General features: G+C 48.7%; 13 protein-coding genes across 13 annotated transcripts; 6 read left to right on the forward strand and 7 right to left on the reverse strand.

The window, feature by feature from the left end:
- The first annotated feature begins 158 nt into the window (after positions 1-158).
- On the forward strand, positions 159-1,174 carry M430DRAFT_64875 (hypothetical protein). Its single transcript, XM_024869135.1, has 4 exons — positions 159-235; positions 285-328; positions 382-455; positions 556-1,174. Exons 1-4 carry the CDS (start codon positions 231-233, stop codon positions 799-801), a joined length of 369 nt encoding a protein of 122 aa, XP_024723270.1. The 5' UTR covers positions 159-230; the 3' UTR covers positions 802-1,174.
- On the reverse strand, positions 676-2,097 carry M430DRAFT_64876 (hypothetical protein; the record flags this gene model as incomplete). The annotated part of the gene is made up of 5 exons (XM_024869136.1): positions 676-1,413; positions 1,461-1,848; positions 1,902-1,954; positions 2,003-2,006; positions 2,067-2,097. 5 exons carry the CDS (start codon positions 2,095-2,097, stop codon positions 1,089-1,091), a joined length of 801 nt encoding a protein of 266 aa, XP_024723271.1. The 3' UTR covers positions 676-1,088.
- A 326-nt stretch (positions 2,098-2,423) lies between these two features.
- Positions 2,424-4,123, forward strand: M430DRAFT_97936 (hypothetical protein; the record flags this gene model as incomplete). The annotated part of the gene is made up of 2 exons (XM_024870079.1): positions 2,424-4,040; positions 4,091-4,123. 2 exons carry the CDS (start codon positions 2,424-2,426, stop codon positions 4,121-4,123), a joined length of 1,650 nt encoding a protein of 549 aa, XP_024723272.1.
- Positions 4,124-4,690: 567 nt separating this feature from the next.
- On the reverse strand, positions 4,691-8,039 carry M430DRAFT_135955 (hypothetical protein). The gene is made up of 2 exons (XM_024862432.1): positions 5,228-8,039; positions 4,691-5,168 (listed from the first exon to the last, which is right to left on the reverse strand). Exons 1-2 carry the CDS (start codon positions 7,962-7,964, stop codon positions 4,738-4,740), a joined length of 3,168 nt encoding a protein of 1,055 aa, XP_024723273.1. The 5' UTR covers positions 7,965-8,039; the 3' UTR covers positions 4,691-4,737.
- A 196-nt stretch (positions 8,040-8,235) lies between these two features.
- Positions 8,236-9,420, forward strand: M430DRAFT_97206 (hypothetical protein; the record flags this gene model as incomplete). The annotated part of the gene is made up of 2 exons (XM_024870015.1): positions 8,236-8,371; positions 8,423-9,420. The coding sequence occupies 2 exons, from the start codon at positions 8,236-8,238 to the stop codon at positions 9,418-9,420; spliced, it is 1,134 nt and encodes a 377-aa protein (XP_024723274.1).
- M430DRAFT_135962 (hypothetical protein) lies at positions 9,376-10,708 on the reverse strand. Its single transcript, XM_024862433.1, has 2 exons — positions 10,526-10,708; positions 9,376-10,475 (listed from the first exon to the last, which is right to left on the reverse strand). The coding sequence occupies exons 1-2, from the start codon at positions 10,638-10,640 to the stop codon at positions 9,472-9,474; spliced, it is 1,119 nt and encodes a 372-aa protein (XP_024723275.1). The 5' UTR covers positions 10,641-10,708; the 3' UTR covers positions 9,376-9,471.
- Positions 10,709-10,838: 130 nt separating this feature from the next.
- Positions 10,839-11,709, forward strand: M430DRAFT_40422 (hypothetical protein; the record flags this gene model as incomplete). Its single annotated transcript, XM_024867390.1, has 2 exons — positions 10,839-10,995; positions 11,061-11,709. The coding sequence occupies 2 exons, from the start codon at positions 10,839-10,841 to the stop codon at positions 11,573-11,575; spliced, it is 672 nt and encodes a 223-aa protein (XP_024723276.1). The 3' UTR covers positions 11,576-11,709.
- A 571-nt stretch (positions 11,710-12,280) lies between these two features.
- Positions 12,281-13,656, reverse strand: M430DRAFT_40423 (hypothetical protein). Its single transcript, XM_024867391.1, has 2 exons — positions 13,040-13,656; positions 12,281-12,938 (listed from the first exon to the last, which is right to left on the reverse strand). The coding sequence occupies exons 1-2, from the start codon at positions 13,364-13,366 to the stop codon at positions 12,390-12,392; spliced, it is 876 nt and encodes a 291-aa protein (XP_024723277.1). The 5' UTR covers positions 13,367-13,656; the 3' UTR covers positions 12,281-12,389.
- On the reverse strand, positions 13,636-15,070 carry M430DRAFT_33775 (hypothetical protein). Its single transcript, XM_024866430.1, has 4 exons — positions 15,014-15,070; positions 14,721-14,957; positions 14,540-14,666; positions 13,636-14,481 (listed from the first exon to the last, which is right to left on the reverse strand). Exons 2-4 carry the CDS (start codon positions 14,777-14,779, stop codon positions 13,675-13,677), a joined length of 993 nt encoding a protein of 330 aa, XP_024723278.1. The 5' UTR covers positions 14,780-14,957; positions 15,014-15,070; the 3' UTR covers positions 13,636-13,674.
- A 1,543-nt stretch (positions 15,071-16,613) lies between these two features.
- On the reverse strand, positions 16,614-18,363 carry M430DRAFT_214842 (hypothetical protein). The gene has a single exon (XM_024864521.1). It carries the CDS (start codon positions 18,258-18,260, stop codon positions 16,890-16,892), a length of 1,371 nt encoding a protein of 456 aa, XP_024723279.1. The 5' UTR covers positions 18,261-18,363; the 3' UTR covers positions 16,614-16,889.
- A 196-nt stretch (positions 18,364-18,559) lies between these two features.
- M430DRAFT_40426 (hypothetical protein) lies at positions 18,560-20,437 on the forward strand. Its single transcript, XM_024867392.1, has one exon. It carries the CDS (start codon positions 18,600-18,602, stop codon positions 20,052-20,054), a length of 1,455 nt encoding a protein of 484 aa, XP_024723280.1. The 5' UTR covers positions 18,560-18,599; the 3' UTR covers positions 20,055-20,437.
- A 1,562-nt stretch (positions 20,438-21,999) lies between these two features.
- Positions 22,000-22,989, forward strand: M430DRAFT_17163 (hypothetical protein; the record flags this gene model as incomplete). The annotated part of the gene is made up of 1 exon (XM_024863614.1): positions 22,000-22,989. One exon carries the CDS (start codon positions 22,000-22,002, stop codon positions 22,987-22,989), a length of 990 nt encoding a protein of 329 aa, XP_024723281.1.
- Positions 22,990-23,787: 798 nt separating this feature from the next.
- Positions 23,788-26,670, reverse strand: M430DRAFT_17164 (hypothetical protein; the record flags this gene model as incomplete). Its single annotated transcript, XM_024863615.1, has 3 exons — positions 23,788-24,789; positions 24,841-26,519; positions 26,574-26,670. The coding sequence occupies 3 exons, from the start codon at positions 26,668-26,670 to the stop codon at positions 23,788-23,790; spliced, it is 2,778 nt and encodes a 925-aa protein (XP_024723282.1).
- Positions 26,671-27,106: the final 436 nt, after the last annotated feature.

Raw genomic sequence — 27,106 nt, forward strand, 5'->3', positions numbered from 1 at the left:
GATGTCTGCTTATGAGGCTGAGACTAGGAACCTTGTAAGGCATGAGCCAGGGCAGAAGCCTCTAACCATATCTGCCACTAGCGTGTCATTAGGTAAGCCGCGTCGAATGCCCGTGAATTATCTTGTTCCTGGACAGGGAACGGGAGCGATATCAGATCCTGGATTATTGAAATAGATACAGCACCGTCTCTCTTTTGCTACTAGACACTAAACAAAACCAATCTTCCAACATGTGGTAAGAAGCTTGCTCTTTAAAGTAAATATGTGTCTGACATTGCTCGCAGCAAACATATTCTCAACGCACAGGTCTCTATCAGATCTCCTTGCTGTAAGGCATACCCCACTTCCACTGAAAATAAGTTTGGCTTTAACAATATGTAGGTCGCAAATGGTTTGACTGTGCCGACTGCCATCGTGAAACCGAGGATCATCCTCTGCTCCAAAGAACTGAGATGGTGTGCATGTTCCTTTCCCCGGACGACCGTCTCTCATTTCCCCGCTTCCCCTACATTTCCATACTCTCCTATTCCTTAGCCCATTCTAACAAACTTCCAGGTCTTTGCCTGCAAAAAATGCAAGAAAGCTTTCCGAAAAGACGCCACAGAATTCGAGGAATCAGACGAGTACTGCCCGCACTGCGACAATCATTTCGTTCTTGAAGCCGTGACACCTCAACCAATATTGAAATTTGAAGGCGAAGACGCAAGGATTGATAGCAGGATGTTGAAGGATGATCGCATTAGGGGGGAGGAGCAGAGAAGTATATTCGACGTGAAAGAGGCGCCGAATAAGCTGGGCTGAGGTGGGGTCGTTGTATGGGATATAGAAATCAGGAGGCAAAGGAGGGGATTTGATTTAGCGACATCACTGGGATGCTTAATGAGTTATGCAATTACGACCTGGATATACTGAAACCCATGGAATGACTGGCTAGGCACCGGAGCGAAAGTCCGCTCGACGGTTCTTTACTCAGCAGAAGATACCTACCTCGCTATGGCGATGAATTGAACACAGGACAGGACATTTTCATCGCTCATTGCTATAATACACAGGACCCATGGAGAATGCAAAGAATCAACGAAACGACTCTACGCAGTACTATCAGATCCTCTCGTCAAAATTGCCGCATTTCCAGTACCGGGCGTCCGACCAGTCTTCTTCTTAGCAGCCTCCTCAACCTTCTCCTGCTCAATGTTCTTCACATATGCCTCGATATCCTCCACTGGCAGCATCTCGAGCGGCTTTCCTGGTGCCATGATCGCGATCTCAATGTTCTTTGCTCCGGTCTGCACAACTTCCAGTAATGACTTGATGGTCAACTTGAGAGTAGCCTCTCGGTCCATATCATCCTTGTGGTTTCGCTCAAGGAATTCGCGGACAGTCTTGCTTGATCTGCCGATGGCGTTCGCCTTCCTATAATACTATCAGTATAAGTCGAACATCCTTCAGTGGAGCATTACCATGCAGAGTAAATTCCGGACGGCTCAGTCTGGTATAATCTCGGAGTCTTGTCGTTGGGATCAAACCCAACTATCAAGGTACTGATACCAAACGGTCTGACACCACCACTCTGCGTATATCTCTGCTGAACCCCTGCAACATACTTCGTAATGTATTCTATCGTAACAGGATCCTCCACAGTGAGGCGATGAGATTGAGCTTCTAATCTCGCCTTGTCGATGAGGATTCTAGCGTCGGCGTTGAGACCTGCGAAAGCGAGACAGACATGTGTGTCTACCAGTCCAATCTTCGAGGGAGTGATGCGGGTATCTTGTAGTTTCATTGCAGAGCGCTTCTCGCAACCTAATACCACAATGTCTTTGCCCTTAACTCCTACGGCACATGTTCCTGCGTCATCTTTAGCTGTTGCCCAGGAATGCAGCCCAGCCAGATATTCATACCTCTCTTTACCGCTTCCAGAGCATACTCGACCTGAAAGACATGTCCATCGGGACTGGGTCAAATATTAGAGCTGCGACAAAGCTAGAAGGTCGCTATTTACTAACCTGAAGACTGTGTGCTGTTAGTTGACGGCCAACGCATGTTCGGGTAGGAGCTTAGCTTACCAGAAAGAGCTCTGTCATAACCTGAAGCCATGGTGTATGCTGGATTAGATCACCTTGTCAAATTGAGGACTTCCCAGGGATTTTGAAAAGAAGTCCAAGGTGTTTGCGAAAGGGGTTGCGGTGTATAGTGATCGAACTTGATGTGTTTCCAGGCTGCACAACCGCGTAAGAAGCGCGAGAGCTCTCCCCTTGGGTAGTCACGTGATTAGTGGTCCGAGCTTCGCAAGGCTGAAGAACTTGCGCCGGGCGACGGAGTTCAGAACTCCCCCACTTCTAATCCTCGACCTCTGGAGGTTTTAATAAGTCGGTCCCTTGAGGGTTGAAGTCGCTCATCATACTCCTTCGATCTCCTTCAAGATGGCGACCCGGTCAAGATTTGCTCTTGCGCTGCGCAGGGCTCGAATTTGCGCTCCTCAAAGTTCAAGACCCGCTGCTTTACGACCGTTGACACAACTCCGATGGCAGAGCACTGCGAATACGGACAATGAAGCCGCAGCCAAAGCCGCAACCAGCACCTCCAAGGAGATCAAATTTACCTCCGAGACCTACCCTGAGATCAAACGAGACCCAAGATATGCACAATTGACAGAAGAGCACGTCAAGTTCTTCACAGACTTGCTGGGGGAAGGTTCTGCAGTCATAGACGGAGTCACAAAAGATGCTACCGACGATATCGAGCCCTTCAATGGGGATTGGATGCGGAAGTATAAGGGGCATACGAAGCTGGTTTTGAAGCCTGGGAGCACGGAGGAGGTCAGCAAGGTGCTGAAGTATTGCAATGACCATATGTTAGCTGTGGTGCCCCAGGGAGGAAATTCTGGTCTGGTTGGAGGGTCAGTGCCTGTTTTCGACGAGATTGTCATTAATATGAGTCGGATGAATGAGATTCGCTCTTTTGATGAAGTTTCAGGTACGCTGGTGGTGGATGCAGGATGTATCCTGGAGGTTGCGGACAATTACCTCAAGGAGAAGGGCTACATTTTCCCATTGGATTTAGGTGCCAAGGGCTCATGTCACATCGGAGGCAATGTTGCGACTAATGCTGGCGGTCTACGGTTGCTGAGATATGGAAGCTTGCACGGAAACGTTCTTGGAATCGAAGCGGTTTTGCCCGATGGCACAATCGTGGACGACCTCTCGAAACTGCGGAAAAACAACACGGGATACGATCTCAAGCAGCTGTTTATTGGAGGAGAAGGCACTATTGGTATCATCACTGGTGTTTCCATTCTCTGCCCACAGCGCTCAAACGCGGTCAATGTTGCATTTTTGGGTCTGGAATCCTTCGAAAAGGTCCAACAGGCATTCCGAGAAGCCAAAGGCCAACTCTCCGAGATCCTCTCCGCATTCGAGCTCATGGATAGTTACAGTCAAGATCTTGTCCACAGGGTCACCAAGAACAAGCACCCATTGGAGGGTGAGCACCCCTTCTACTGCTTGATCGAGACCAGCGGTTCCAACTCCGAGCACGACAACGAGAAGCTTGAGAAATTCTTGGAGTATGTCATGGAGAAGGGCATCGTGGCCGACGGAGTTCTCGCCCAAGATGCGACGCAAATCAAATCGCTGTGGGGCTGGCGAGAAGGCATTCCAGAGTGCTTAGGCCACTGGGGCGGCGTTTACAAGTACGACCTGTCGATACCCATCTCCGAGCTCTACTCGCTCGTCGAAGACACTCGCGAGAAGATCACCAAGGCCGGCCTGATCGGCGATGGCGACAAGGACCCCGTCGTCGGCGTCGTCGGATACGGCCACATGGGCGACTCCAACCTCCACCTGAACGTCGCAACCAGGACTTTTGACAAGAGAGTCGAGAAGGAGCTGGAACCCTTCGTCTACGAATGGGTCTCCAAACGAAACGGCAGTATCAGCGCTGAGCACGGCTTGGGTCTAGCAAAGAAGAACTACATTGGATACAGCCGCAGCGAGACGATGATTAAACTGATGAAGCAGATCAAGAATCTGTATGATCCTGTAAGTTCCACTCTGATCTCAAGACTATATATATACTGACAGGTGTCTAGAACGGTATCATGAACCCCTATAAATACATATAGGAACACCCAAAAGTCCTCTTCCTTGTCTATAACAAAAATACCATTAGTCTGTTTATAAAACCTAGCGTATCCATTTAAATATCATGTATATTGAAATTTCTATGTACTATTTTGCAGGATTATTCCGCGCTCTTCTCCTATCTCAGCTATTGCGAATTGGCGAATTGGTCCGGGATTCCTACTTTATATGAACGTGGACTGTCTCTACAAACTACCTATACCTAGGTAGGTATATTCGATGAGAATCAGAGAGATGGCCAAGCCTCAATTTCATTGAACTTAAGAGCTGCCGGCTGGCCAAAGCTGCACTGTGAATGGAGACGTTCATTCCACTACTCTGCACTCTGTCAGAGCGCGCCCTACCCCCACTTTCCTGTATTCTCCTTTCCCACTCTTGATTTTCCTCTTCACCACATTACGCAAAACCCACTTGGAAAAATGAAGTTCAATCTTCAGTGATCTGAAATAAGTCAAGCATCGATTGATAACGTATATTCGTGAAATTAAAAACGTGAATTCATTAATAAGACCCAATTGTCATGACTGAAGAGAGCGAACGCCAGCAATACCCGATTCCTCCCAAGACCAAGAGCCGCATCCTGTAACACCCAAAACTACATCCCAGACATCTCCACATCTTCATCACTCAATAGACTGTCGACTATTGAATCCCGCTCTAATTTCGTCGGCTCTGCCTCGGGCTCTGCCTCTGCGCTTGGGAGTATTGTTCCCTCTGATTCCTCTTCCTCGGCAACTTGATCTAGCTCTGTCTTCTCTTCCTCCTCCTCACTAACCACCACGGTCTTGTCTTCAGGCACGATACTGCTCTGCCTACCCTTAGGCTCCTTGTCTGGGAGTCCGTTGACTATCTTTCCAAGACTGACGTGGATCTTGAACAGAGCGTTCCGGCCAGTGGCATCAGAGATCAGCTTGTCATCAACGGCGATGGAGACTTCCTGATAAACTTCACGTATCTTTTCTTCCGTTGAGGCAGGAGATACATGAAGCTTTCCTAGAAGAGGAGCGAGGAGCTTCTTCTCTTCTTCTATTGTACTGGTTAGAACATGGCACTCAAAAGGAAAGGGAAGTGGGACGAAGACTTACTGCTCACGTTGGAGTTCAAGCGCTCCAAAATATCACTTGCAAATTGCAAATGCACATCACCATTGACTGCTTTCTTTGCTCCCTCGTCTGCCAATGTGAGTTGATTTCCAGGGATGTAACACTTCCTTGGATCCGTCCAGTCAACCAAATGTGCACCAATCGTCGCAAGGCTCACCATATCAGTCTCAGCGTCGACATCGTCATCCAAGGTTTCATGGATCTCAAAAAGCTTGTGAAAAGCATCTAATGAGACCTTCTGCATGCGATCTTGATTCTCCTTTCTGCTGAAGCTGTATACTGGTAGGAAATAGGATAGGGCTTGACGGACGCCTTGGTTGTGGGCCGTACTTGGATCGAAGTAGAGCACCACGAGGGTCTTCAAGAGATCATCAATAGCGGGTGATGCATCTGAAATGACACGGCCGAGCATTAGCTTTGCGACTGCAACTGTAGCTTCAGCTTGGACTTCAGGTGCTTTGGATCCAGATTTGAGGGCCTTGAGGAAGACCTTCAGTAGAGTGGGATTGGTATCGAGAAGGTGGGCACCGTGAACATTCAGAATATCAGTCAGGATTTGGAGCGCAGTAATCTGTAAGGCTGAATGTCCCTTGCTGAAGAAGTGCATAAACAGATTCAAGTTTTCTTCCGCAAGGGACTTATCGAGGAGAGCGCAAAGACCAAGACAGAGAAGACCACGTTCTCTGACTGGTGCTTCATGACTTCGAACAGCAGCAACGACGAGATTATTGAGCATAGCCACGAGATCGGGATTGTCCTGGAGGTTCCCTTCCACGTTCTCAAGCATGCACTGCACAATATGCAAGCACTTCATGTTGACCATGATCTCTCGGATAGCCTTGTCTTGCTCTTCCTCTTCTGTTATCTCATTCTTCTGCGCCTTGCTTGATCTTACGGGAGTCCCATCTCGGCTGACCTCTGACTTGGCAGAGTGGAAGCTATCATCTGCATCATCCAGAGCCGGCTCATCCATAATGGTGTCGTGAACATCCGCAACCGCTTCCAATACAACGCTACAAAATTCTCTCTCGCCAGCGGCATCGCCAGCACAGATGCCTCGTAAGACCTCTATAGTGAGTTTTGTAACTTCCTCTGGCAAATCCGGAATCGCCAAAGACTGTCGAAGGAGAGTGAACATTTTCCTGCGACCGACCTCGTCGGAATAATCCAAAGTTTGAGCCATGTGCAGGAGCTGCTCAACAATGAATTCTTGCTCCACAGTATCTTCCTCCTCGTCTTCTGTTGGCTCTTGCGCTGCCACCCGCTTAAGAGCTTCTACAAGTACAGTAATGTACTGTTGTAAGTAGAAAGCTAGTTTGGTGACTTCCGGCATCTTCTCCTCGATCAAGGCTTCAAATTTACCGTTTCCCTCATTCCTACAGAAATCGTTGAAGCTTCGAGCCATGAATACCGATTCAGCACTGAGGGTATTCCAGAAGTTATCGTCAAATGTGATAGCATCTCTGTAATCTGGGCGACCTTCCCAGAATCCTTTCATTGCCTCTAACGCAACTCCGTTTTCAACTCCAGAGTTGACAACATCAATACGCTCCAGGAGCTCGAGCAAACCATCAAAATTGGGAGGTTTTGGCTCCGTACTTTGAGCCTCCCCTTCAGCTTGTTCCTCTGGCTCCGCAGTACCAACACAGTCTTCGATCCAGCGTTCTCGGAAGAGCTTCCCAGCTGCCTTACGGACAGTCTCATCTCTGTCTCGAAGACCCCATCGAAGAAGCTTCTCACGCATCGACAGCGAGAGATGTCTAAAGTCGCCAAGAGAAGGTAGAAGTCTAGAATAGAGAGCTCGTCGAGTTCCAGGGTCCTGATCGCGAGCTCTTTCCAAGAGGAATGGCAAGGTCTTTGGCAAGATTGGTAGATTGACCAGCAGAGACCTTCGCACATCAGCACTCGGGTCGTTCTGCAGCACCTCCAATAATTTGTCCAGCAGGCCAGTCGCTGAATCGTCATCGTCACTGTCTTCAGCTTCTCCTTCGCCTTCGTTTCCAGCAAGCCTTCCTAGTCCTAGCACAGCTTGTACACGGACCATAGCCTCCTTGTCACGGATCCTCTTCAAAAGCCCATGCCGCAGAAGTTGGAAGAGATCATCATCAATGGAATCCAATGAGTTGATGACATGTGAAATCAGTTGGGTTGACCTGTACCTCACAAATTTCTCTTTCGCGGTCATCAATGGGAGCACCTTAGTCATTAGGTGTGCAGTGAGCCTTGAGCTTGGGGTCTCGATCATAACACCTTCTTCTTCTTCGTCCCCGGCGACTAGCTCGTTATCTTTCTCGGTGGCATGACGCAGGAACATCCCAATAAATCGGATTGATCTCTCTCCAACGCTCTCGCTCTTCTTCACTGGCATAACCCGGAGGACGCAGCGAGTAAATTCGTATGTAAATTGCTCCTCATCAAAATCTTCGGCGCCAGTCTTGTTCTTCTTCTTGCTCGTTGGCTCATAGCAGCAAGCTTCCTGGATCTTCCGTAGGTTGATGACCAGCTTTCGGTGCGAGGCGGTCGTTCTTTGTGCATCGCGGAAAATTGCGGATATTTGGGTTCGTAATTCATTTTCAGGCGTTTCGTCCGCTGCCTCGCTGTACGAAGAAGAGACTCTGGAAGTGGTTGACGCGCGCGAGTTGAGTGTTTGCGCGGAGGATTTGTGAGATGCCGCAGCGGATGTCCGCGCGGACCTTGTTGTAGATACTCGTCCAGGCATTTTTATCTTTGATGCGGTGTGGGATCGTGAGGATTAATTCCCTGCCGCAAAAGAACCCCACTGCCTGTCTTGTTGGCGAAAATTGATCTGTTGACTACTCCGTGCGGGAGTCTGGTGTTTTGAGCGCTGAGTCGCGTAAACATATTTCCGGATATGGTTAGCATGCACCTTATCTAATCGACCTCCGAATGTCGCTGATGGGCTCCCTAGAGGAAAAAATCGACTCTACGTCGAGTGGAAAGACGAGTGTAAAGCGCTCAATACCGCCGCAATGTTTCGCCGTGGGGTACGAACCTTTGCGACTACAGCTCTCAGAGCTGCGGAGACTGCAGCTCAAATGGAGGCTCCAAACCAATATGGGGTTGGAGTCGCCAGAGCGCAAGGGATCGTCAAGGGTCTTACTGGAGGTTTGTTGCGATGCCCCTCGGCGCAGGAGACTGTATTCTAACATGACCTAGCAATTGGCAACACCCCATTGATCCGACTCAACCATATCTCGGAAGCAACTGGTTGCGAGGTCCTTGGAAAGGCGGAATTCATGAACCCCGGAGGATCAATCAAGGATCGAGCTGCTCTCTACGTTGTCAAGGATGCCGAGGAGAGAGGGCTCCTGAAGCCAGGAGGAACTGTCGTTGAAGGAACAGCTGGAAACACTGGAATTGGTCTTGCGCATGTCTGCAGATCGAAGGGCTACAAGCTGGTCATCTATATGCCCAACACACAATCGCAAGGAAAAATCGATCTCCTCCGGTTACTTGGAGCCGAGGTCTACCCAGTCCCAGCCGTACCCTTCGACAACCCCGAAAACTACAACCACCAAGCAAAGCGCCACGCGGAGAGATTAGAAAATGCTGTGTGGACAAACCAGTTCGACAACATCGCGAACAGAAGGGCGCATATTGAGACCACCGGCCCCGAGATTTGGCATCAGACCCAGGGCAAGGTTGATGCGTTTACTTGCGCTACAGGAACGGCCGGGACATTGGCAGGCATTACAAGATATCTGAAGACCGCGTCAGATGGCCGGGTCAAGTGTTTCCTGGCGGATCCTCCTGGAAGTGTGTTGCATTCATACATCACCTCCGGCGGGAAGCTGGTCGAACGGACTGGATCCAGTATTACCGAGGGAATTGGGCAGGGCCGGGTTACCGACAACCTGAAGCCCGACATTGATTTACTAGATGGATCATTGCACATCAGCGATGAGAGAAGTATCGAGATGGTTTATCGATGTCTGGATGAGGAAGGCTTGTACTTGGGAGCAAGCTCGTGTCTGAACGTCGCGGCCGCCAAGGAGGTTGCTGAGAAGCTCGGCAAGGGGCACACTGTGGTGACAGTCTTGTGTGATGGCGCATACAGATATGCAGACAGATTATTCTCCCGAAAGTGGCTAACAGAGAAGAAGCTCCTTGGTGCGATACCCAAGCATCTGGAGAAGTATATAGTGCTTCCTTGAGTTATATAGTACATAAAATACAGATGTCTCCCCCGCTCCATGTTGTTAACTCTACTCCGACTTACCCAATAGATTATCATATGTGGTTAACCCACGGAATGTCTTTCCTTGCCCTTTACTAATGAGCTTTTGCCTTTTCTGAGCAACCAATTTCTGCACCTTGGACGTCTTTTCTTTGAGTTGCTCCGCAATGTTCGAAGCTGGATCCAGGACTGTCTGGGCCACTTTCATACCATGCAGTATCGGCACCAGTATGGAGAGCCGGTGATTGGCAGCATGTATATCTTCGTCCGCGGCCGTGGCGATTCGCTCAATGTCGACAGGTAATTTCAATAACCTCTCCGCATAGTCTGCAACTTTCCCTCCTTCATCTTTGCCATCCAAATGCTTTGCAGCCCTCACAGCTGCCAGTTGAAGCATTATTCCAGTAACCTCCGGTCGAACTCTCGGATCCGCCTCGCCAGCAATGGTTTTGCTTCCAGCATGTCTCTCATCCTCCAACATGTCGCTCACCATCTCTGCCCACGAAAGAGCTTGCTTGGTCTCTTTCGCATCCCAGTTCTTAAGGTAGGCCTTATCTTGAATCCTCCACATGAACTCAGCAACAACCTCTGGATTCTTTAACGTAAATCCCGTATCGGACACCCTCCTCGCGCACTCAAGGATAACATCCAGACGACCCGCCAGTGCAGCTCTCCTCAAGAGTTTGTTGAGTTTTACGTCAGACAATACTCTACCAGCGTTGTGCAATCCGTGCAGCAGTGGGATAATGTTGTTCCAGTCTTTCTTATCCTTCATCAGACTCATCACCTCATCTAATCCCTTTTTGGTACTCGGTAAGTCTATTAACTGATCGAGATGCTCCAGCCGGAAATCTTCATCTCCAATCCTCGCAATAACTGGCTCTACCGTGAGTGCTCGCATATATTTGCGCTTGGAAATAAGGTCTTGCTGGTCCTTTGAGAGGTGCGCCGGGAGGAAGACTTTGGTGCGGAAGCTAGACAACAGAGCGTCGAGCTCGGGGGAGGAGGTTTCTGTAAATGCCGGTACGGGACCTAATTGACTCAGTATACCATTCTTGAATTGCTTCATGAGGGGTTCGTACCATGTCTCTGGTAGACGGCAGAGCTCGAGAAGGTCCGTCGTGAAGGTCCACTGGTTACATTTTTGAAAGCACAATCGCCGCAGCGAAAGGCCTTGCTCAGGCCTCTGCCACTCATGATCCTCTCCGGAGTTGGATGGAGAAGCACGCTGGTATATTCAAGGAACAGAGTGTTGTAGAGCGTCGCGTTCAGTTGAATGCTGCGGATAAAATAATTTGGGGTGGACATTGAGACGACGACCAATCACAAGCGAGACGAGATTTTGCTTAAGGCTGATGCTTCAATTCGAACATCACCTCCCGGACATCAAACACCATGGCCAGCTTAACGCCCACGTTACGGCCATTGGCCTGCTGGAAGTCTATATTACGGCATACGCGACAGCAGAAAGCAGCGACGAGGTCATTGACAACTTTCCGCAAGCCAAAGCCGTTCACAGGGCCTATAGCAGACCAAGTCCCCACACCTCATGGTACGTCCAGTTCAATAGCTCACGGTCAAGGGCTCTGGGAAGGTAGTATACTGACGCTCGAACAGTCAATCGAAAATTAAAGGTCCTCCCGCCTCCTCCATCCGTTGCTGCTCTCTACAAAGAACCCATCAAAGACCTCACAGAAGACCAAATCCGCGTCCTCGACCCGACGGGCGCACGTACACGTCTCTTTTCTAAAACCAATACCGAAGCCGCAAAAGTAGGCGACGTCCTCCTGGTGCGGTTGAAAAACGGCGATCCCTTCGCAGGCGTATGCATCAACATTCGGCGGCGCGGTATCGACACCGGCATTCTTTTAAGAAATGAATTGACGAGAGTCGGCGTGGAGATGTGGTTTAAGATCTACAGCCCCAACGTAGAGGGGGTAGAGGTGGTGCAGAGGAGGGCGAAGAGAGCGAGAAGAGCAAGACTCACATATATGCGGAAGCCGAAGCATGATATGGGCAGTGTACAGAGCATTGTGGCGGCTTATCAACGGACGAGGGTTGGTGCCAGGACAAGCAATGCCAATGATGAGGGCAAGAAGGGAGGCAAGAGGAAGGTGAAGGGCAAGAAGTAGATTGGCTGTATTATATGGCATAATGGCGTTTGAAGATGGAGAATACTTGTACATCAATGTTATATTACATACTGAGTCTCAGAAGCCAAGCGGCGTTTTTCAACTCCGGCAATAGCAAAGTGACTATTACACGGATCTCGATTTCGGTCACTGTGAACATGGATGGAAGGCAGAAACGGCGAGTAGGCTCGACGCGCTATGCCATGATTGATGCAGTTCAAGTTTACTGAATCCGAAGCTCTGAAGTACCTACTACCATCCACCGATTTTGAACAACACCGGGGCATTACTATCCCTCCTCGATTTCAGGGATAGTACCGTGCTGCTATATATACATCTTCATATCGAATCAGATTACATCCCGCCATCAGACTATTCTTTATCCATTCTCATATCTATATCAGAAGCTAGGACTTTAAATACACTTCATGCTTGTGAGCACCTAGCTCCATTTTCTCGATATTGTATTGAGTAGAAGTAATTCCTCGATTCCACTGTATGGAGGTTGAACTACACGTGATATACTTCGCTACGTTGTCTAATTCTCAAACTGAAATCTGCATTCATTCTAAAGCAGGAAATTCTTTTGTTGATGGCATAATTCTTACTTAGTCAGATATATATAGTACTTCCTCTCAGGCACGAAATCAAATGAGGGCGTAGAAGACTCGAATATTTCACAAATACCCAGGCTCATAGTTATTCAGTCTATATTCCTTTATTTAATGGGTGTCTAGCTTCTTAGCGGTATGTTAAATAGACCCAAAAGCTTTCACTATCACAAAGCCTTAAATCCCATGCGTTCGTCCGACTGTCATTTTGCACGTCCGCGCGTTACGAGTGGCCTTTGGTATTTAGTTAATACATCCAGGGCCTTTAAGCAGAAGTCATTATGAGTCGCTAGAAAACCCCTAAAGCTATGATCCTGGAGTAATCCAGAGATATTACGCACAGCTACCTCCAATATCTCGTCTCGAAGAAGATTGTCGGACTCGACGGTATTATCCCACAATATTTCTGCTGATTTGGTGAATATGTCATAAACCAGTTCCTTGCTAAGAATATCCTGGCACTTCACCGTTGCCAGTTTCTTCAATTCCGGGATGCCGTATTTGTCTGCAATTATGTAGACCTTTGTGTTGAAGAGAAGTGCGCCTCCTTGACCGCTATCGGGAGTTCTGGGGAGGCCGAGAAATGACTGTGGATCTGGTGTATCTTTTTCTTCTGTATCCGTTTGCTGATTTTCGATGTCGGCGTTTGACGAACGGTAGTCCCAGTAGTTCCCGTGATACAGGTATTGAACCATGGCTTCCACAACATCAAGCTCGTCGGCAGAAAGATCAATTTCTCCTGTTGCTGCTTCCTGCGACTAATAAGCCTGTGTCTAATAAATGTTCAAGCATTGAGTCAAACCGGACGAGGAACAATATCCTCTAAACTGTGTTATGGGCTAAGATAACGTACCTTGAATCTGCCATCCACAGCCGCGGCAAGAACGGGAGATCTCATACAGACGATCGCACGGTGAACTTTAAATTGTGTTCCTCGACACGTCAGGGTGAGATCAGAATACCTCGCGGAAGTCAAAAGCTCGCGGATAAAATCCGCCGTGTTGCCCATCGTCTGGTTTACCGGATCCTGAAGAGGGTGTGAAGAGGAGAGGAGAGTTTGCACAATGGAGAGGGAAAGTGTAGGGAGATACAATATTATAAGGATCATCAAGAGACAGGAAGGGGCTACTGACCAGACAACTCCTTTCTCTGAAATGTAGACCATGGCGGGAAGCAGCATATCCCGCGAAGAGTTGGAACGAAACAGGACGGTTTTGTAAGGCAAAAAGTTGAAAGCTCGGGAAAATGGCGCAGGAGGCCGAAACCTAGTAAAAGAGACCTGGGGATGCTTTGGGAGTAAAAGGTTATAAACCGTTGGTTTGAGACTGGCCAATTGTAACTGCCGGCCACATTTCTGGCTTTGGAGATAAAGAGAGGTATAATAATCTATCTGCTTCCAGCCGAAAGCAAAGACATAGGTAACATATGTAGACCTTGAGCCACGCTTTCTCAGGAAGAAAGACCCTTAACAGGCTCCCTTCACCATCTTTAGATAATGAAAGAATGGCAGGTTGCACACCTGTAATGAGAAGTGATGGTAAATCCCATCGGCACAAATTCAACCTTATGCTCAGCATTGGCATTGCACTTTGGCAAATGGAAGTTATGCAAGTTAAACCGGCCGCTAGAAGCACTCGGCGGTTGTTGCGGCTCTTGTTTCGGGGCCCAGGTAGCCTCCATCACATCAGAAGCAATGTCGCCCCGCTCCTTGCAAAGAGCACGGAATTCTTCTCTGCGCATCAATTCTTTAGCATGCTCACCCGCAACCTGCGTAGCCGCTTTTCGCAACATATCCATCTCTGTACCATCGGGAGTTCCATCGTATATAAGCCGCAGACTTTCAACGAACGAGATACTATTCCAAGTGTGCGGTAAAATCTTGCCGTATTTGTTTAGTGCAATATGTTTTAGCAGTTGAACATCGTATTGTTCGGCTAGGATGTACACTTTGGCATTGGTTACGAGGGCTTTTGGTTGGTATAAAAGGGTTGCTGCAGGTGTTGCTACCGCTTCTCCACGAGGGTTTGCATTTGACTGCGACGGATTGGACAACAGTGTGCCATTTGAGCCATTATTTGAGCGACAGAATATTGGGGTTGCGTTAGGTGAACCAGTCGGGGTGGTGGAAGTAGTACCAGAGATAACGGTAGAATCGAATTCAAACATAGAACGGCTGAGGCTATCCGACGTTGAATGCCTGCCGTCCGAATAATTCGCCGTGTAGAGAAATTTGAGAAAGAGCTCCACAATCTCTGGCTCTTCTGCACCGAGATCGATTACCCCAGAGCTTGCTTCCTGCTACCATCAGAACTTGGAATTTGTATTGAGTCCCGGTTTCTAGAAAAAAACTCACCTTGAATTTCCCATCCATAGCAGCAGCAAGCGGCTTTGATTGAGAACAAACGATTGCTCTATGAACCTTCCATTCCTTCCCTTGACACTTGACTGTCATATCAGTGTATTTGCCCGTGTCATACAGACTGGAGCTATCAGTTGCTGGGATCTTAACCATCGGCTCAGTTCATGGGACTCACTCAGAGATCAATCCTGACATCCTTGTCAGGTTTTGCAACTTGACCCCTTGATTGGTCATCTTGCTTGGAAAACGCGTATCTAACAAGAACTGGGATGATCACAGAATCAAAGAGATTTAGACAATAGACAGTAAAGGCTTTGTCCGGATTTTTTGCGAGTAATCATGAACTTCGATAGTTTTATGGCCACGTCGCATGAAACTTAGAAGACCATGAAACAGGCCTGGGCTCACGGACCTGTACTATGTTATTAGCCTCTATCGTTCTACCTTTACTTTGCAATCGAATCTCACTTTCCCAAATAGAACGACAAGAATTGATGAAATCACTGCAAGGAACACAAATCCAGCCAGAAATGTGGTTGAAGTAAATTCTTCATGTGGACGTTGGATTTAGCTATTGATAAGCGAGCGACGCCCCTATCAAATGGCGAGGTAAAAGGGGGATTCTCATCACGGAAGTTCCCCAAATTGATCCCTCCTTTAATGGTCAACGGCTCGTGGTTAGTCCAGACTGATCAGCAATTTGAAACTAAGAATATGGTTTCCTATTAAATACAATATTATACTCCGGAGTTAGGAAATACCGCTCGGCATTCAACGGATCAGAGTGAGGACCTGAAATCTCCATCGGGGAAGACTTACTTCTCTCCCCAAACGGCCAGTCGAAAGAGTATGTCCTAATTCAAATACTGACCAGTCACCATATTAATATCAGTGGATGATATTGCCGCCATTCATGTTGTGTCACTTGTGTGAAATATAATTTGTGCTCTGGCAGTAGATGCACTTTGTGACGGTCATAAATCCCTCGAGAATATCATAGTAAATCCCGCTGCTCTCAATGGAAAGAGTAACAATTTTCCTCATCCATACTCACAAATATATCAAAGACAGGCTTCGTAGCGACGCCCCTGAGGAGTTCGTAGTATTCGGACACCTTCCCCTAAATATACCAATCTCAGACTCTCGAGTCTTAGTGAACGAGACATCTGTCCATTATAAGATAACAGCGACCCTTGGATTTGCGCAACTAGCTCAACAGACTCGCTGGCCGGCTGTTATCCCGTGTTGAAGCAGGAGAAGGCTACACATACAGGTTTTGTTTGACCGTGAAATCAGCATGTTCCCCAGCTAAAATCTGGGAAACCCCCCTCCTGACTAAATCCCCATACATAAGACCTACCAAAAGCGGATGTGTGTAAAAGGAAACCGCCAAGGCGACCCACTACCACAAACCTACAAGCATTATGCGCGGAATCTTCGAAAGTTGAGGTCATTCGGTTTTCCCAGCTTGTAAAACTAGTGGGATCCCAGCAAACGCGCTGAGAGCTGAGTACAAGGCTCAAGGATGAAGTGCACAATTTTTGACCCATGACATATCTGTTCCGAATAAGAATTGCGGCAACAGTGACTAGTAGGGTCCCTAGGAGTCTCTGCCAAAGACAAAGCGGAAATCGGGATCCATAGCCCCCGCTGGTTGCAGTCCGAAGTCGCCTGCATTACATCGATCGCGATAGCTCTAACCTTTTTGAAAATGACGCGTGTTTTCAAGCTACCCAGGAAGGACAAGGGGTTAAATATCCAGCAGGGCGAACGTTTCTACTCCAAATCGGAGAGCTTTCCCTAACGAACTTTGCAATATCCAAAACCCCTTGAGCATTGCGTTGAGGTTTTGCGTAGAAGCCAAAGGGATGATCTCGTCGCCACTGCTTACACTCCTCATTGAGCATGTTGATAGAGAGAGCCAATTTTTAAAGGTTGCGACCTGAATGAGACCGAGAAATGCGTGACTACGATCGATTTCGAATGGAGGGAATATCTAATAAAGTTTTCCGACGCTAGACAGAAGGTTTGGATATCCGTTAGTCGTTGAGTTGTAGCAGTAGTTTAGGCTGAAGGATAGTGGAGCTCGAAGAAGTTCCAAGGCTCGGAGAGTCAGTCTGAAGTTCAGCTCATAATCCATGTGTGGCCCCTTGACTAAGAAGTTCTACCCAAGTTGGACTGACCATAGTCGTATGTTTCAATTGCTGAACTCTGCTTGGATAATAGGCAAATCCTGATAGACGATGAGACAAAGTTAGATCATTGAAGCGATCCTGTGAATTGCCAGAGTCTCGGTCCTCGTTGGGACAGCTTCTGACGAAAATTTGACGATCTCACGAGTATTCTAGCCATGGCGGTCGACGCCTTTGCCTTTGCGGTCTGAACTTGCGGACTTCAATAAGTCTCTCAGACTCCCTTCGGCGTGTGAGATGCCAGGTCTTCTGCCGTCCAAGCTATCAGGTCGTTCACTGGTTCTACCCCAGGGAAACCAAGAACTAAAGCTTCCCAGGATCGATAAGCCTGTATCAATCTCGGGCCTCAAAGCAGAAGCTCTTGATTTATTTCGATTTGGGGATTGATTAGATAACATCGAAGGCTGCAGAGTCGGCGATGTATCCTGGAAAGGGTGGTCAAAGGCGGGCACGCTGTCAAGTTCTGCTGTTGATGTTTGAGGTCTTGCAGGTTCGCTGATGAGCAATGTTGGCGATATAAGATTCGATGTGGTATCGCTCATAAAGTCTTGCGCATTACCTATAATCATAGATGCGAAGGTAGCTGACTTGGAACGAACGTGTTTTATCTGCCTTTGTTGCGTCAGTCCAGATCCGACAGCCTCTCCGACATCACCAGTATCGTCCTTATTCATATCTAGCCCTATCTTCGCTGCCCTTCCTCGCACCTCTTCAGCCAACACGGCTGCGGATTCCTTCTTAGACTTGTCTTCTTCCGAAGATCTGGAGGACGACATGATGGTTTCGAGAGTGCCATACGCTGCAGACTTCGTTCGCCTCGCAGCACCTCTCCTGACATACCGCGGCTGCTCTTCATCGGAACCGACGGCCTGCAAAGTCGGTCCTCCTGCGCTTGTCCCCGGCCCAACCAAAATCGCCTCCCCGCGTCCATGGGGAGGCATGTGGACCTCGTACTGATTGCTCAAACTGTATTTGCTCCTCGCACAGATCTCAGCAATCCTCTCCAAGTCCTCGGCAACACCATGTCTTATCTCATCCATTATGCCCTTGAAAGTAAAAGCCTCCACGGGCGGCAGCTTCAATTCCGCCTGTGCAGACTTCATGGCGGGCGACCCATTCCCTTTCTTGACCGTCACCAGATCCCGCCGTGGTCTCGCCGGGCCCGAATAGGTTCGTACAATCACCGGCCGATTGAACGTACTGTTACTTGCACCCGTTGACTTTGCGTAGCGGTGACGTGAACGAGTCGCACCGTTAAGCTGTCGTAGAGCAGAGATTCGACTGGCAACAGCCGTCTCATCGAGGATATGCTCGCCGCGTGCCGCTGCTTCAGTCTCAATCAGACTGGCCGTAGATGCGTTGGCACTCCAAAGGCTTGGAGGGAGGAAGTGGAGGGGTAGAGAGTGCCGTCTGTTGGATCCAGGCGCAGAGCGAGGAGTCCTGGGGCCCTGCAAGGCGGGGTGGTTGAAGGCAGATTGATCAGCTGTGGGAGCGTGTTCAGCGGGGGGTGGTTCCGGGGCCATAATGGTGGATCTTTTGGTGGGATCGCAGACATTGATTGTGTGGTGTTGTTTGTTTGTCGCAGCACTGGCAGCCAGAATTCGATTCTTCTCATGCAGAGTGAACTGTCACACTATCTGCTCGTTGCTCGCGGCGGCTCGCTGAGGGGTCTCGCTTCCATGGTGTGGCGGTGCGCTGCGAAGTGGCGGTGTGGATGTGGCTGGGGTTTCGCTGACTAAGCTAGGGTAACTTCTGGTGCTCCATAGATACCGTAGCTGGGCCGTCCCCAACCTCACTCAACCTCGGACATCGACATCGCTGTCTACGGTCTACAATAACGATGTGAAAACTTAGCATTCAACATGGCTTCATCCTCGGATCGTAACAAAGATACTGGCGACTCACAGCCGAATAGCGAGAACCCTTTCATCAAGTTCCGCCAATTCGCAGACTCGCAAATCAGCTCACTCCTCCAAGGAATCATTGGCCTGCCATCGGCCTTTTCGAGAAACGCACCCTCAAGTTCTCGATGGGCTGATTCCGATGACAGACTTCAACGGCGAGATGAACTGGAAGCTGTGCGGGCGAAGTTTGACCGGATGCCGGACGATGAGGAAGTAGAGATACCCGTCAAGAAGTCACCAGATTGGGGGAAGTATCCGGCAGCGCGGGAGGAAGAACCGGACAACAGGGTAATGGATGACAAGACGGCAAGGGACCTGCCATTGTATTCTCCTGTTTCCAAATCACTCTTCGCCCACCTCAGCCGCACCTATGATGACACAAAGGATTGGATGGCGCCGGGCTCTCGACCCTCCTTCGCAATGAGCATATATCGCCCCGGCCAGATATCCACTGACAGCATGAGGTCGCTTCAGTATATGATGTTCAACGAACTGAATGCCGGCTCGAATCTCCGGTCAGACTATTCGCTTCTCCCCTATTTGCTCTTCTCGCCATATTCGCCACTCAAGCTTTCTGCACCGTCATATTCAGCCACTCGTCGACGGGACGATTTCCCATATTGTGAAGCCTTTGAGGATTTGATCAGGGTATCTCAAGGTCGCCCACTGGCCACAGTATGGACCCGGATAGGCCTCCTAAACCCTTGGCTATTCTTTCACCCTGCACCTTATGCGGCTTCTTGTATGGAGTGGATCAAGGAGATGCGAGCGGTCGGGCTTCTCCAGCAAAGCGTACAATTATCTGAGCCACCATCACTTTTTACTCGTGGATTCGCCAAGCAGATAGAGATGGCAGACGATCATCCCTTTTTCACGCGATTGCCATATCGAAACTCGAGTCGAGAGATTCAAGACCTAGCCGACTGGACTGTTGAAGATTCGACGGAGCCCAAGACTGAACAGGATATGTACGAACGCTCTTTTTGGCTGAGTCGTTCAATCACCAGCCTTGAGGACATGATGCAGTCTCTTTCCGCAGACATCGAGAAGGAGTTGAAAGCCATTTCGTCAAGTCCTGAGGCGGCTGATTCATCACCGGAGGGTCGGCGCGAGCTAAGAGGACCTCGGAGCGATGCACAAGACCCCAAGAAGGTTTCCGAAGTCGAACCCACAGCCACTATTGATCCTGACAAGGTTGTATCAATGAGCAAAACCACTGAGCGCACTATGAAAGAAGATGGATCAGTAGAGACAAATGTTACAGTTTGGAAACGGTTTGGAGATGGGAGAGAGACAGTGTCGACTTCGACCCATACCGAGGACGCCCGGCCCGAAGGGTTTTCAAAGGAAGAGAAGCAGGAGACGACAGAAGGGGATAAGAAGAAAAAGAGAAGTGGCTGGTTCTGGAATTAGTGGTGTTGGGTAACAAAGCTGTTGGACCAGCTATGGAGAAAATTGGAGTCGTGATTTAGGCTACCTGGGCTTGCCTGTCTATGTAATCAATGCCTGTCTTGCCTTCCTGCAGTCGATGAAGTGTCATCCCGTCTGTCCCATGGCGATTCTTTGCTTGCCCATATTATTATTTCCTGTGCAAATGCACGCCCAGATCGAGCCTTGCTTCTGATAAGCGTCGCTTGCCTCCGTTGTTGTTGATCTCTCAATCGAATTCCGCAAAAATATCCACGATCTGTAATGCAAAGATCCTGCATAGTGATTAGGTTATTAGTTGCATACCTGGGTGTTCATATCAAGGCTTTGGCTTACCTCAAGTGAAAGATCCAAAGAATCTTCCCTCGAACTTTAGAACTTCGCAAAGAAGATCTTGACTTTCTTGAGACACTGTAGCTCAGGGTCCGCATCTATCTTCTTGTTGAACAGTGTGAGAAATGCCTCGCAGTCGGCATCAGGTGCAGACTCGCTCCAGTCGTTGACCCATTTTAGGTCGTTACGGTCCTGGACCTTGCTCATGGAATCTAGACCCCACTTGTCTGTTATGTCTTGAGAATGGCTTTTCGATGCAAGGATCACGATCTCTTGAAGTTTAGTATATTGAAGGAGGTGTTTTACTCCCTCATATATTTTCCCATTTCGCGAGACTCGCATACTGCGGTTGATGAGCTCTTTAAGGTGCTGTCTAACAAAAGCAATTGTCTTGTAATGTTGATAAATCAAACTGTGCTTTGTTGGAGGGTTTGGAAAGCACCTGCCGGGAAGGTATATAGGCAAAATGATATCGTCTCGGCAATTTATACTTTGAGAACAAATGTCAATCGGAGCTGGCACCTTGTATCGTCGGCAGACGACATTGTATGCCTCTTTGCAAGACAACAGTATGTGCCGTACCGCAGTAAGGTACACAGGCGAAGGTGTAGTATGATAGTGCCGATACACGTCTTCGACGACCCTGACGACACGGCGGCCTGGCAGAGCATACTTCCAGATCTTATCGCGAAGCTCAGGCGGGAGATTAGTAAAGAAAACGAATCTCTCTGCAGCAATAGCAGCCGTTAGTCGAGCAACAAGGACTGCTTTGTTGCCTGTCCTAAAGAGCCCACGCTTCTTGAGCTCTGCTTTGATAGTGACAACTCTATATGCCATCCAATCAATTTTTGTCTGGCCTGTTTTTTCGTGCTGGGTATAGTAGCCACGTTGAGGAATGATGCTAGGCATTTTGTCGTTTGATTTCAATATGTAGTGCTGAGTCGGTAATTACGAGACGCGTCAATGCCCACAACAGTCTGGATACTAGATGCTAGATATGTATCAATATCCACAACAGTCAGGGTGTGAGTTGTTGGTCTAGTTACTAGAAGATACGTCAACGTCTACAACATTCTAGAGACTAGAAGTTGCTTTAGTACCTAGAACAGGTGTCGACGTCTACAACGTTCCTGATGTAGGATGTTGGTTTAGTTACCAGAAGAGGCTTCAATAACTAGACCAGTCTAGAAGCTAGGTGCTAATTCAGTAAGTGGAAGGAGAATCAGTAATTGGATCAATTGATGTCTGTAAGGGATTAGGCAATTAAGTTGGTAAAAAGGAGGAAGACCACAAAGGTAGTTGTAAAGTTGTTCAAGAATATTGGTAGGGAGCTTAGCGCAAAGAGGACGGCAAAGAAGATCGAGGTGATTTAAAAGTTCATTCACTTTTGTTAGAGTCGCGCTTGTGTTTCTTTTAGTTATTACCTAGCTTTTACGCAGGATTCGCTCCAGAGATACGGTCCTACTTCTTTACTCGCCTATCCTCTCTTTCGTTCTTTACTCGCCCATCCTCTCTTTCGTTCTCTATTTACGTCCTCTTCTTACTAAATTGATCTTTCAACTCCTCTCCACACTTCTGTGTATCTCCACACTTCAAGATGAGTACTTTAGTAAGACACGCAGTCTTTGTCTCGCTCTGTCACTTGGCTACTCTCGAAGGCCTCTGTGAACAGCTGAGCTGCTACTTTGATTTGTTTGACGACAACAGTCGTACTATAGGACAGTGGCTCAACGAATCTTCGCTACCGCGTTCTACCCTGCTATCTTACATGGATCGGTCTCTTGAACCAGATCCAATGAGACAGTTCTTTCTCGGAGAAAGCCTACTTGAGATGTTTCGCGTGGCAGAAGAATCGCAGCCTGCTTGTTCCACAGAGGAGCCCGCTGCCTTACAATCCCTCAAGACATTCACCTTATTCCCGAATCTACCAGTCGAGCTAAGGCTGAAGATCTGGAAGCACGCGCTCCCCACCTCCCAAATCATTGAAGTCCACACACCCCACCCTGATATCCTAACTCGACTCTCCAACCCCGCCGTGCCAAGCACGCTCCTTCCAGTCCTCCAGAGCTGCCGCGAGGCACGCGATCTGATCACCAGCATCTACGAACGCGCCCCCTTGAGCAGCCTCGCCTTCACTATCCCTCAGACAACCGACATGCTCATCGATTTCAAAACTGACATCCTGTACCTCCCGGGCCCAGCTAGCACCTGGATGACATTCCGCATTAGCAATCCTGCACGCAACGCGCAGCTCGCACGCTTCCAGACTGTGGCGTTCACGGCCCTGAACTTCAAATTCTGGTTCACTATGCAGAAGCGCGAATTGCAGACTTCTTGGCTCCCGCGACTCCAAGGCTTGAAGACTCTCTTGCTAGTCGGAAGAGAGAGAGGTGATAAGCATGGTACCGAGCTGGCGTTCCAGGCTTGTGAGGGGGAGGAGTGTAAGTGGCAGCAGACATTGCGGAAGCTATGGGAGGACGACATGAAGACGCATGAGGATATGGAGAGGTTCCGGGATGTGAAATTGGTTTTTGTACAGCCGATTCGAGAGGGGAAGTTGGTCACTGGCAGAACTTTCTTGGACTGAGAGGTACAGGGAAGAGTTATGGGTGCTTGGAGTTTAGGGGTGGTAATTTGGCTCTTTTCCTTGAGATTCACAGGGAGGAGTTATGGGTGGATGTTTAGAGTTCAGCGGTAGTGGTTTGGCTTGTTTGCCTCTCTGCTTGCTCATGATGCTTTCTCATGATGCTTTCTCATGATGCTTTCTCATGATGCTTTCTCATGATGCTTTCTTTCTTCCTCTTTCATAATATGGCATGACATGACACAGCCAGGCAAGGCAGATGCTCTGCGTCTAGCACAGCATGGAAACAAAAGCGAATGACCTTTTAGTAATGACTAATAAAAAAAGCAATTGATCTGTTATACAGATTCTTCTTTATGAGTGAACCTGATTCTAACGAGACAGAACACTTAAGTTTATGCTTGAATTAAAGGACAAGTTGCTATTCTTAGTCTAAATCCTTGTGATCTCTTGGGACACAAGTCCCTAACAAGACACAACCATGCTTTCTCCTCCTTCACAGGAATGATACCCATCTCCTTGATTCAGTTCACGGTCTTGTAGTTAACTTAGGTTTCTTCTCATAGTTCTGTGGATATCCTTAGAATATACAACATAACCAAAAAGAGAACAAGGCGATGCACAAGACAAAACATATTGAAGGTCTAAGAACAAAAGGCAAGAAGGTTCCATCATAAAAAAAATGAATAAAACCAAGCCCATCCTCTACAAACTCCTACGCTAGTAATTCAATGCACGTGCGTATAAAAGAAGGCCCTCCAGGGGGGCCCTGGTATCCACCTCTATATATACAAGTTATCTTTAGTGATATCTTTCCGCCTCGGGCGCGGGGTCTTGCACCGCTACCTCGGGATCCTCATCCTCCTGATAAGAGTTCTTCCTACTTTCTACCCTATCATCGTCCTCGCGAGTGCTGTGCCCTCCGAAAGGAGAGCCATAATGAATCGATTTTGGGCTGGTCTCCCTTCCACGCTCCTCTCTGCTACTTCTCCGTTCATGGTTCTTATCACTCCGAGGACTATGACGATGGGTGGTTGGGATAATTGGGCCAGGATGGAGCAAGGTGCTGAGAATATTCTGTGTGGGACGTTGCGAACTCTTACTCCTGGTTCTTGTCCTCGCACCAGTACTCAGAGGTGCTCTCCCATTCGTTGATACTGATGAGCTGCGTCTCCGCGCGCGTTGTACTGTTGGTTGGTCGTTTTCTTTGTGGTGAAGATGTTCGCTGGGAAGTAGGATAGCACGATCCAGTTCGTAAGGCAGACCACGATGCCTCCCACGAATCTGCATCGCGATGATGACTAGCTTGGCTATCACACCAAACTCGGCAGAGAATGAGCAATCGTTTGTGGGATAGCCGAGGCTGAGACCGACTGTACCATAGGCGGATACAATCTCGAAGAGAACAGAGAACATGGTGAAAGCCGGGTCGCCGCTTTGTAGACGGTGGCCTTCAGCGATGGAGATGATGAAGAAGCCCAGAAAAATATACCAGAGATCAAAGGAGAGTTGGCGCCGGAGATGAGCGCCAACGTAAGAGGGCTCGCCATCATCTTCGCGTTCCTCACTAGGGGTCTCGTAGATGCCCAGGGACCTCTCTTCGTAGACGTTGGTTCGACGGACTGAGATTGCTATGGGGAGCACGGAGATGTACATCATGATGAGGTAAGAAACTTGGATAGCGGGGTGAAGTTGAGCTAGGTTGACGACACCAAAGCCTGCAGTTCTTGTAGAGACGGCTTGGAACCAGCCATCTAGGATCCGGATCCTGACTGGTAGCTGAGTGACAATGGTATTTCCAAGCTAAAGAATAATCAGCAAATTGAACCTAAAAGCATCCGTAACAAGACTCACATCAAGGATGATGAAGAATATCAAATCTAGGCCGTTAAGGATGACTAATATCCAAAATAGCCACCATGTGGCATGGGCTGGAAAGAGCAAGGTGAAACAACGACGTGGGTGGTCCAGGAGAAATCGCAACTCCTCCCATATTCCGCTGTTCTTAGGCACGTATAGCGAAGTCACCCAAATTATAATCCGAAGCATTATCGGGAACCCCGTATTCCCGATAATAATCAAAAAACTCATCAACAACAGCGGCCAGATAGCCCTCTGAAAAGATATCATGCTGTCTGGTGTCAAGGTAAATCCCAGATCCGTGAATGCTGAAGTGGACGTGAAGATAGCCCACCATACTCTTCCTTGACCGTCTTGCTCGACGACTGGTCCCCAAGTCTTGCTTTTGAGGATCCATGGAATCAAGCTAATATAGGCGAATATCGTGAAACCCCAGAAGTAAAAGATTAGAATCAGAGCCAAGGACTTCAGAGACCTGTACTCAATCCCACCTAATTCTTCCCTCTGTGCTTCTGTAAGATCTACAAATGCTGAATTCCGGCCGATAGTAGGTTGCCAGCTTAGGTATGGTATCTCCTCCTCTTTCTCGTGAGACAATGCTCGCCTGATGCTGTTAATGGTGCTTCTCCTCGACCAAGAGGCATGCAAGCCATTATCAGCATGGTGCACTTTGTCTCTATTAGACATGATTCTCGGCTTTCGAAACCTCAGAACGCTTAAAGTGTGCTTAAAAGCGCGCGCATCTTCGATAATTTGCTCCTCGGGCGAAGCAACACGAGACGGTTCCTCAATCGTGATATTTCGTCTCCTGTGATCATCGCCATTTAGAGCCCCGTGATCATTGCTCCCTCTCCTCGAATCGAGCGTTGACATCCTGTGCGATACCGTCTGATGGACAGCATCAGATTCATCGACCATCTGCGGATCTACACCAGCATCCGCATCTCGAGGCCCCGGAATCCGAAGCACAGCTCTATCTTCCGGGTTCCGCTGGCGTTCTACAAAGGCGATATGCGCTTCAGTATTCCGCCGGATGGGAATACGCAAATGCTCGTCGGACGTGCGGGAGTGGGTTGGCTTCACTTGGTCTGCAAACCTAATCTGGGTCTGGTGGGACGGCAAGTTGGGCCGGTCTGGTTCTTCTGCCGGGTCTGAGACCCGTCCACTACCAGCTTCGCCAGCCTCATGTAACGAACTAGAATCCTTATGTGCATTAATGGCATCCTTCAAATGGTCTTGAAGATCCTGCGATACCTCGCCATCATTCGTCATCCCGTTGGGTCTCGTCGTGTCGTGCATAACCACGATACTCCGTCCCTGGATACCCATCTCCTCTCTCCCAGCATCTCTTTCTCCGGTCTTCGACTTCGATAGCGTCTTAGCAATGCTCCACCGGCTCCTCTTCGCTTCCCTGGCGATATGTTGGAATCGTTTCTCAAACCAGAACAATCTCACGAAGACGACAAATGTGTTGATGGTGATCGGGTTCCCAATTGTCGTGATCCCAAACAGAGCGAATTGCTGCCATGTATTCAGACCATTGATATTAACGGGGTTAAGCCCGCTTTGGGTAGCGGCGCCAGCGGCGAGAAACAGAGCATTGATATATGTTAAATCTGACCTCGGGTATAGACAGATAGAGCCAAAAATGGTCAGGCCGATAATCCAAAAATCTTGACCGGTTTAGTCGGGCACTATCTAGACATGGAGATTGTGGTAGGACTTACAATGGATTGTTATAAAATTAAAATGAGGATGCCTGGAGATAAAGGATGGCTTCAACGACACTATATGTCGCCATACTTCCTCGAGTATTGTGAGCATCTCGATGGTTGCGCTGGAGATGGTGCCGCCCGATATCTCCTTCGAATTTTACAGGAAACCCTCGATCGAGGCAGATCGAAATGAACTACCGCCGGGAGACTGGAGGGCTGACAGCTTGAAGCGTTGCATGGCCGCGAGGTCGCTGCGGACGGTAATTGCAATGATTCCAGTCTGGTCCGGTATGAGGCGCAGCCAGGTGCGCGGCTGTGTCGCTCGAGGGACAGAGCTCGACAGCAAAGATTCGATGAAGGATCGATGTCGTTTCTCCTCCTCCAGACGACGAATGGTCGGGAACGGACCGCGATTACCTTTCTCCGCTTAAGCGCGAAGGGACCCGCTAAGGGCCCCAACCAATCAGCATCAAGCAAATTAAGATAGACTCACATAGGGATCTGGCAAGGCTGATTGAGTCTGTGTCCCGGTCAAGGGTAAATGC

This window comes from Amorphotheca resinae (assembly GCF_003019875.1).
Source record: "Amorphotheca resinae ATCC 22711 unplaced genomic scaffold M430scaffold_3, whole genome shotgun sequence".
NCBI classification, from domain to species: Eukaryota; Fungi; Ascomycota; class Leotiomycetes; order Helotiales; family Amorphothecaceae; genus Amorphotheca; species Amorphotheca resinae.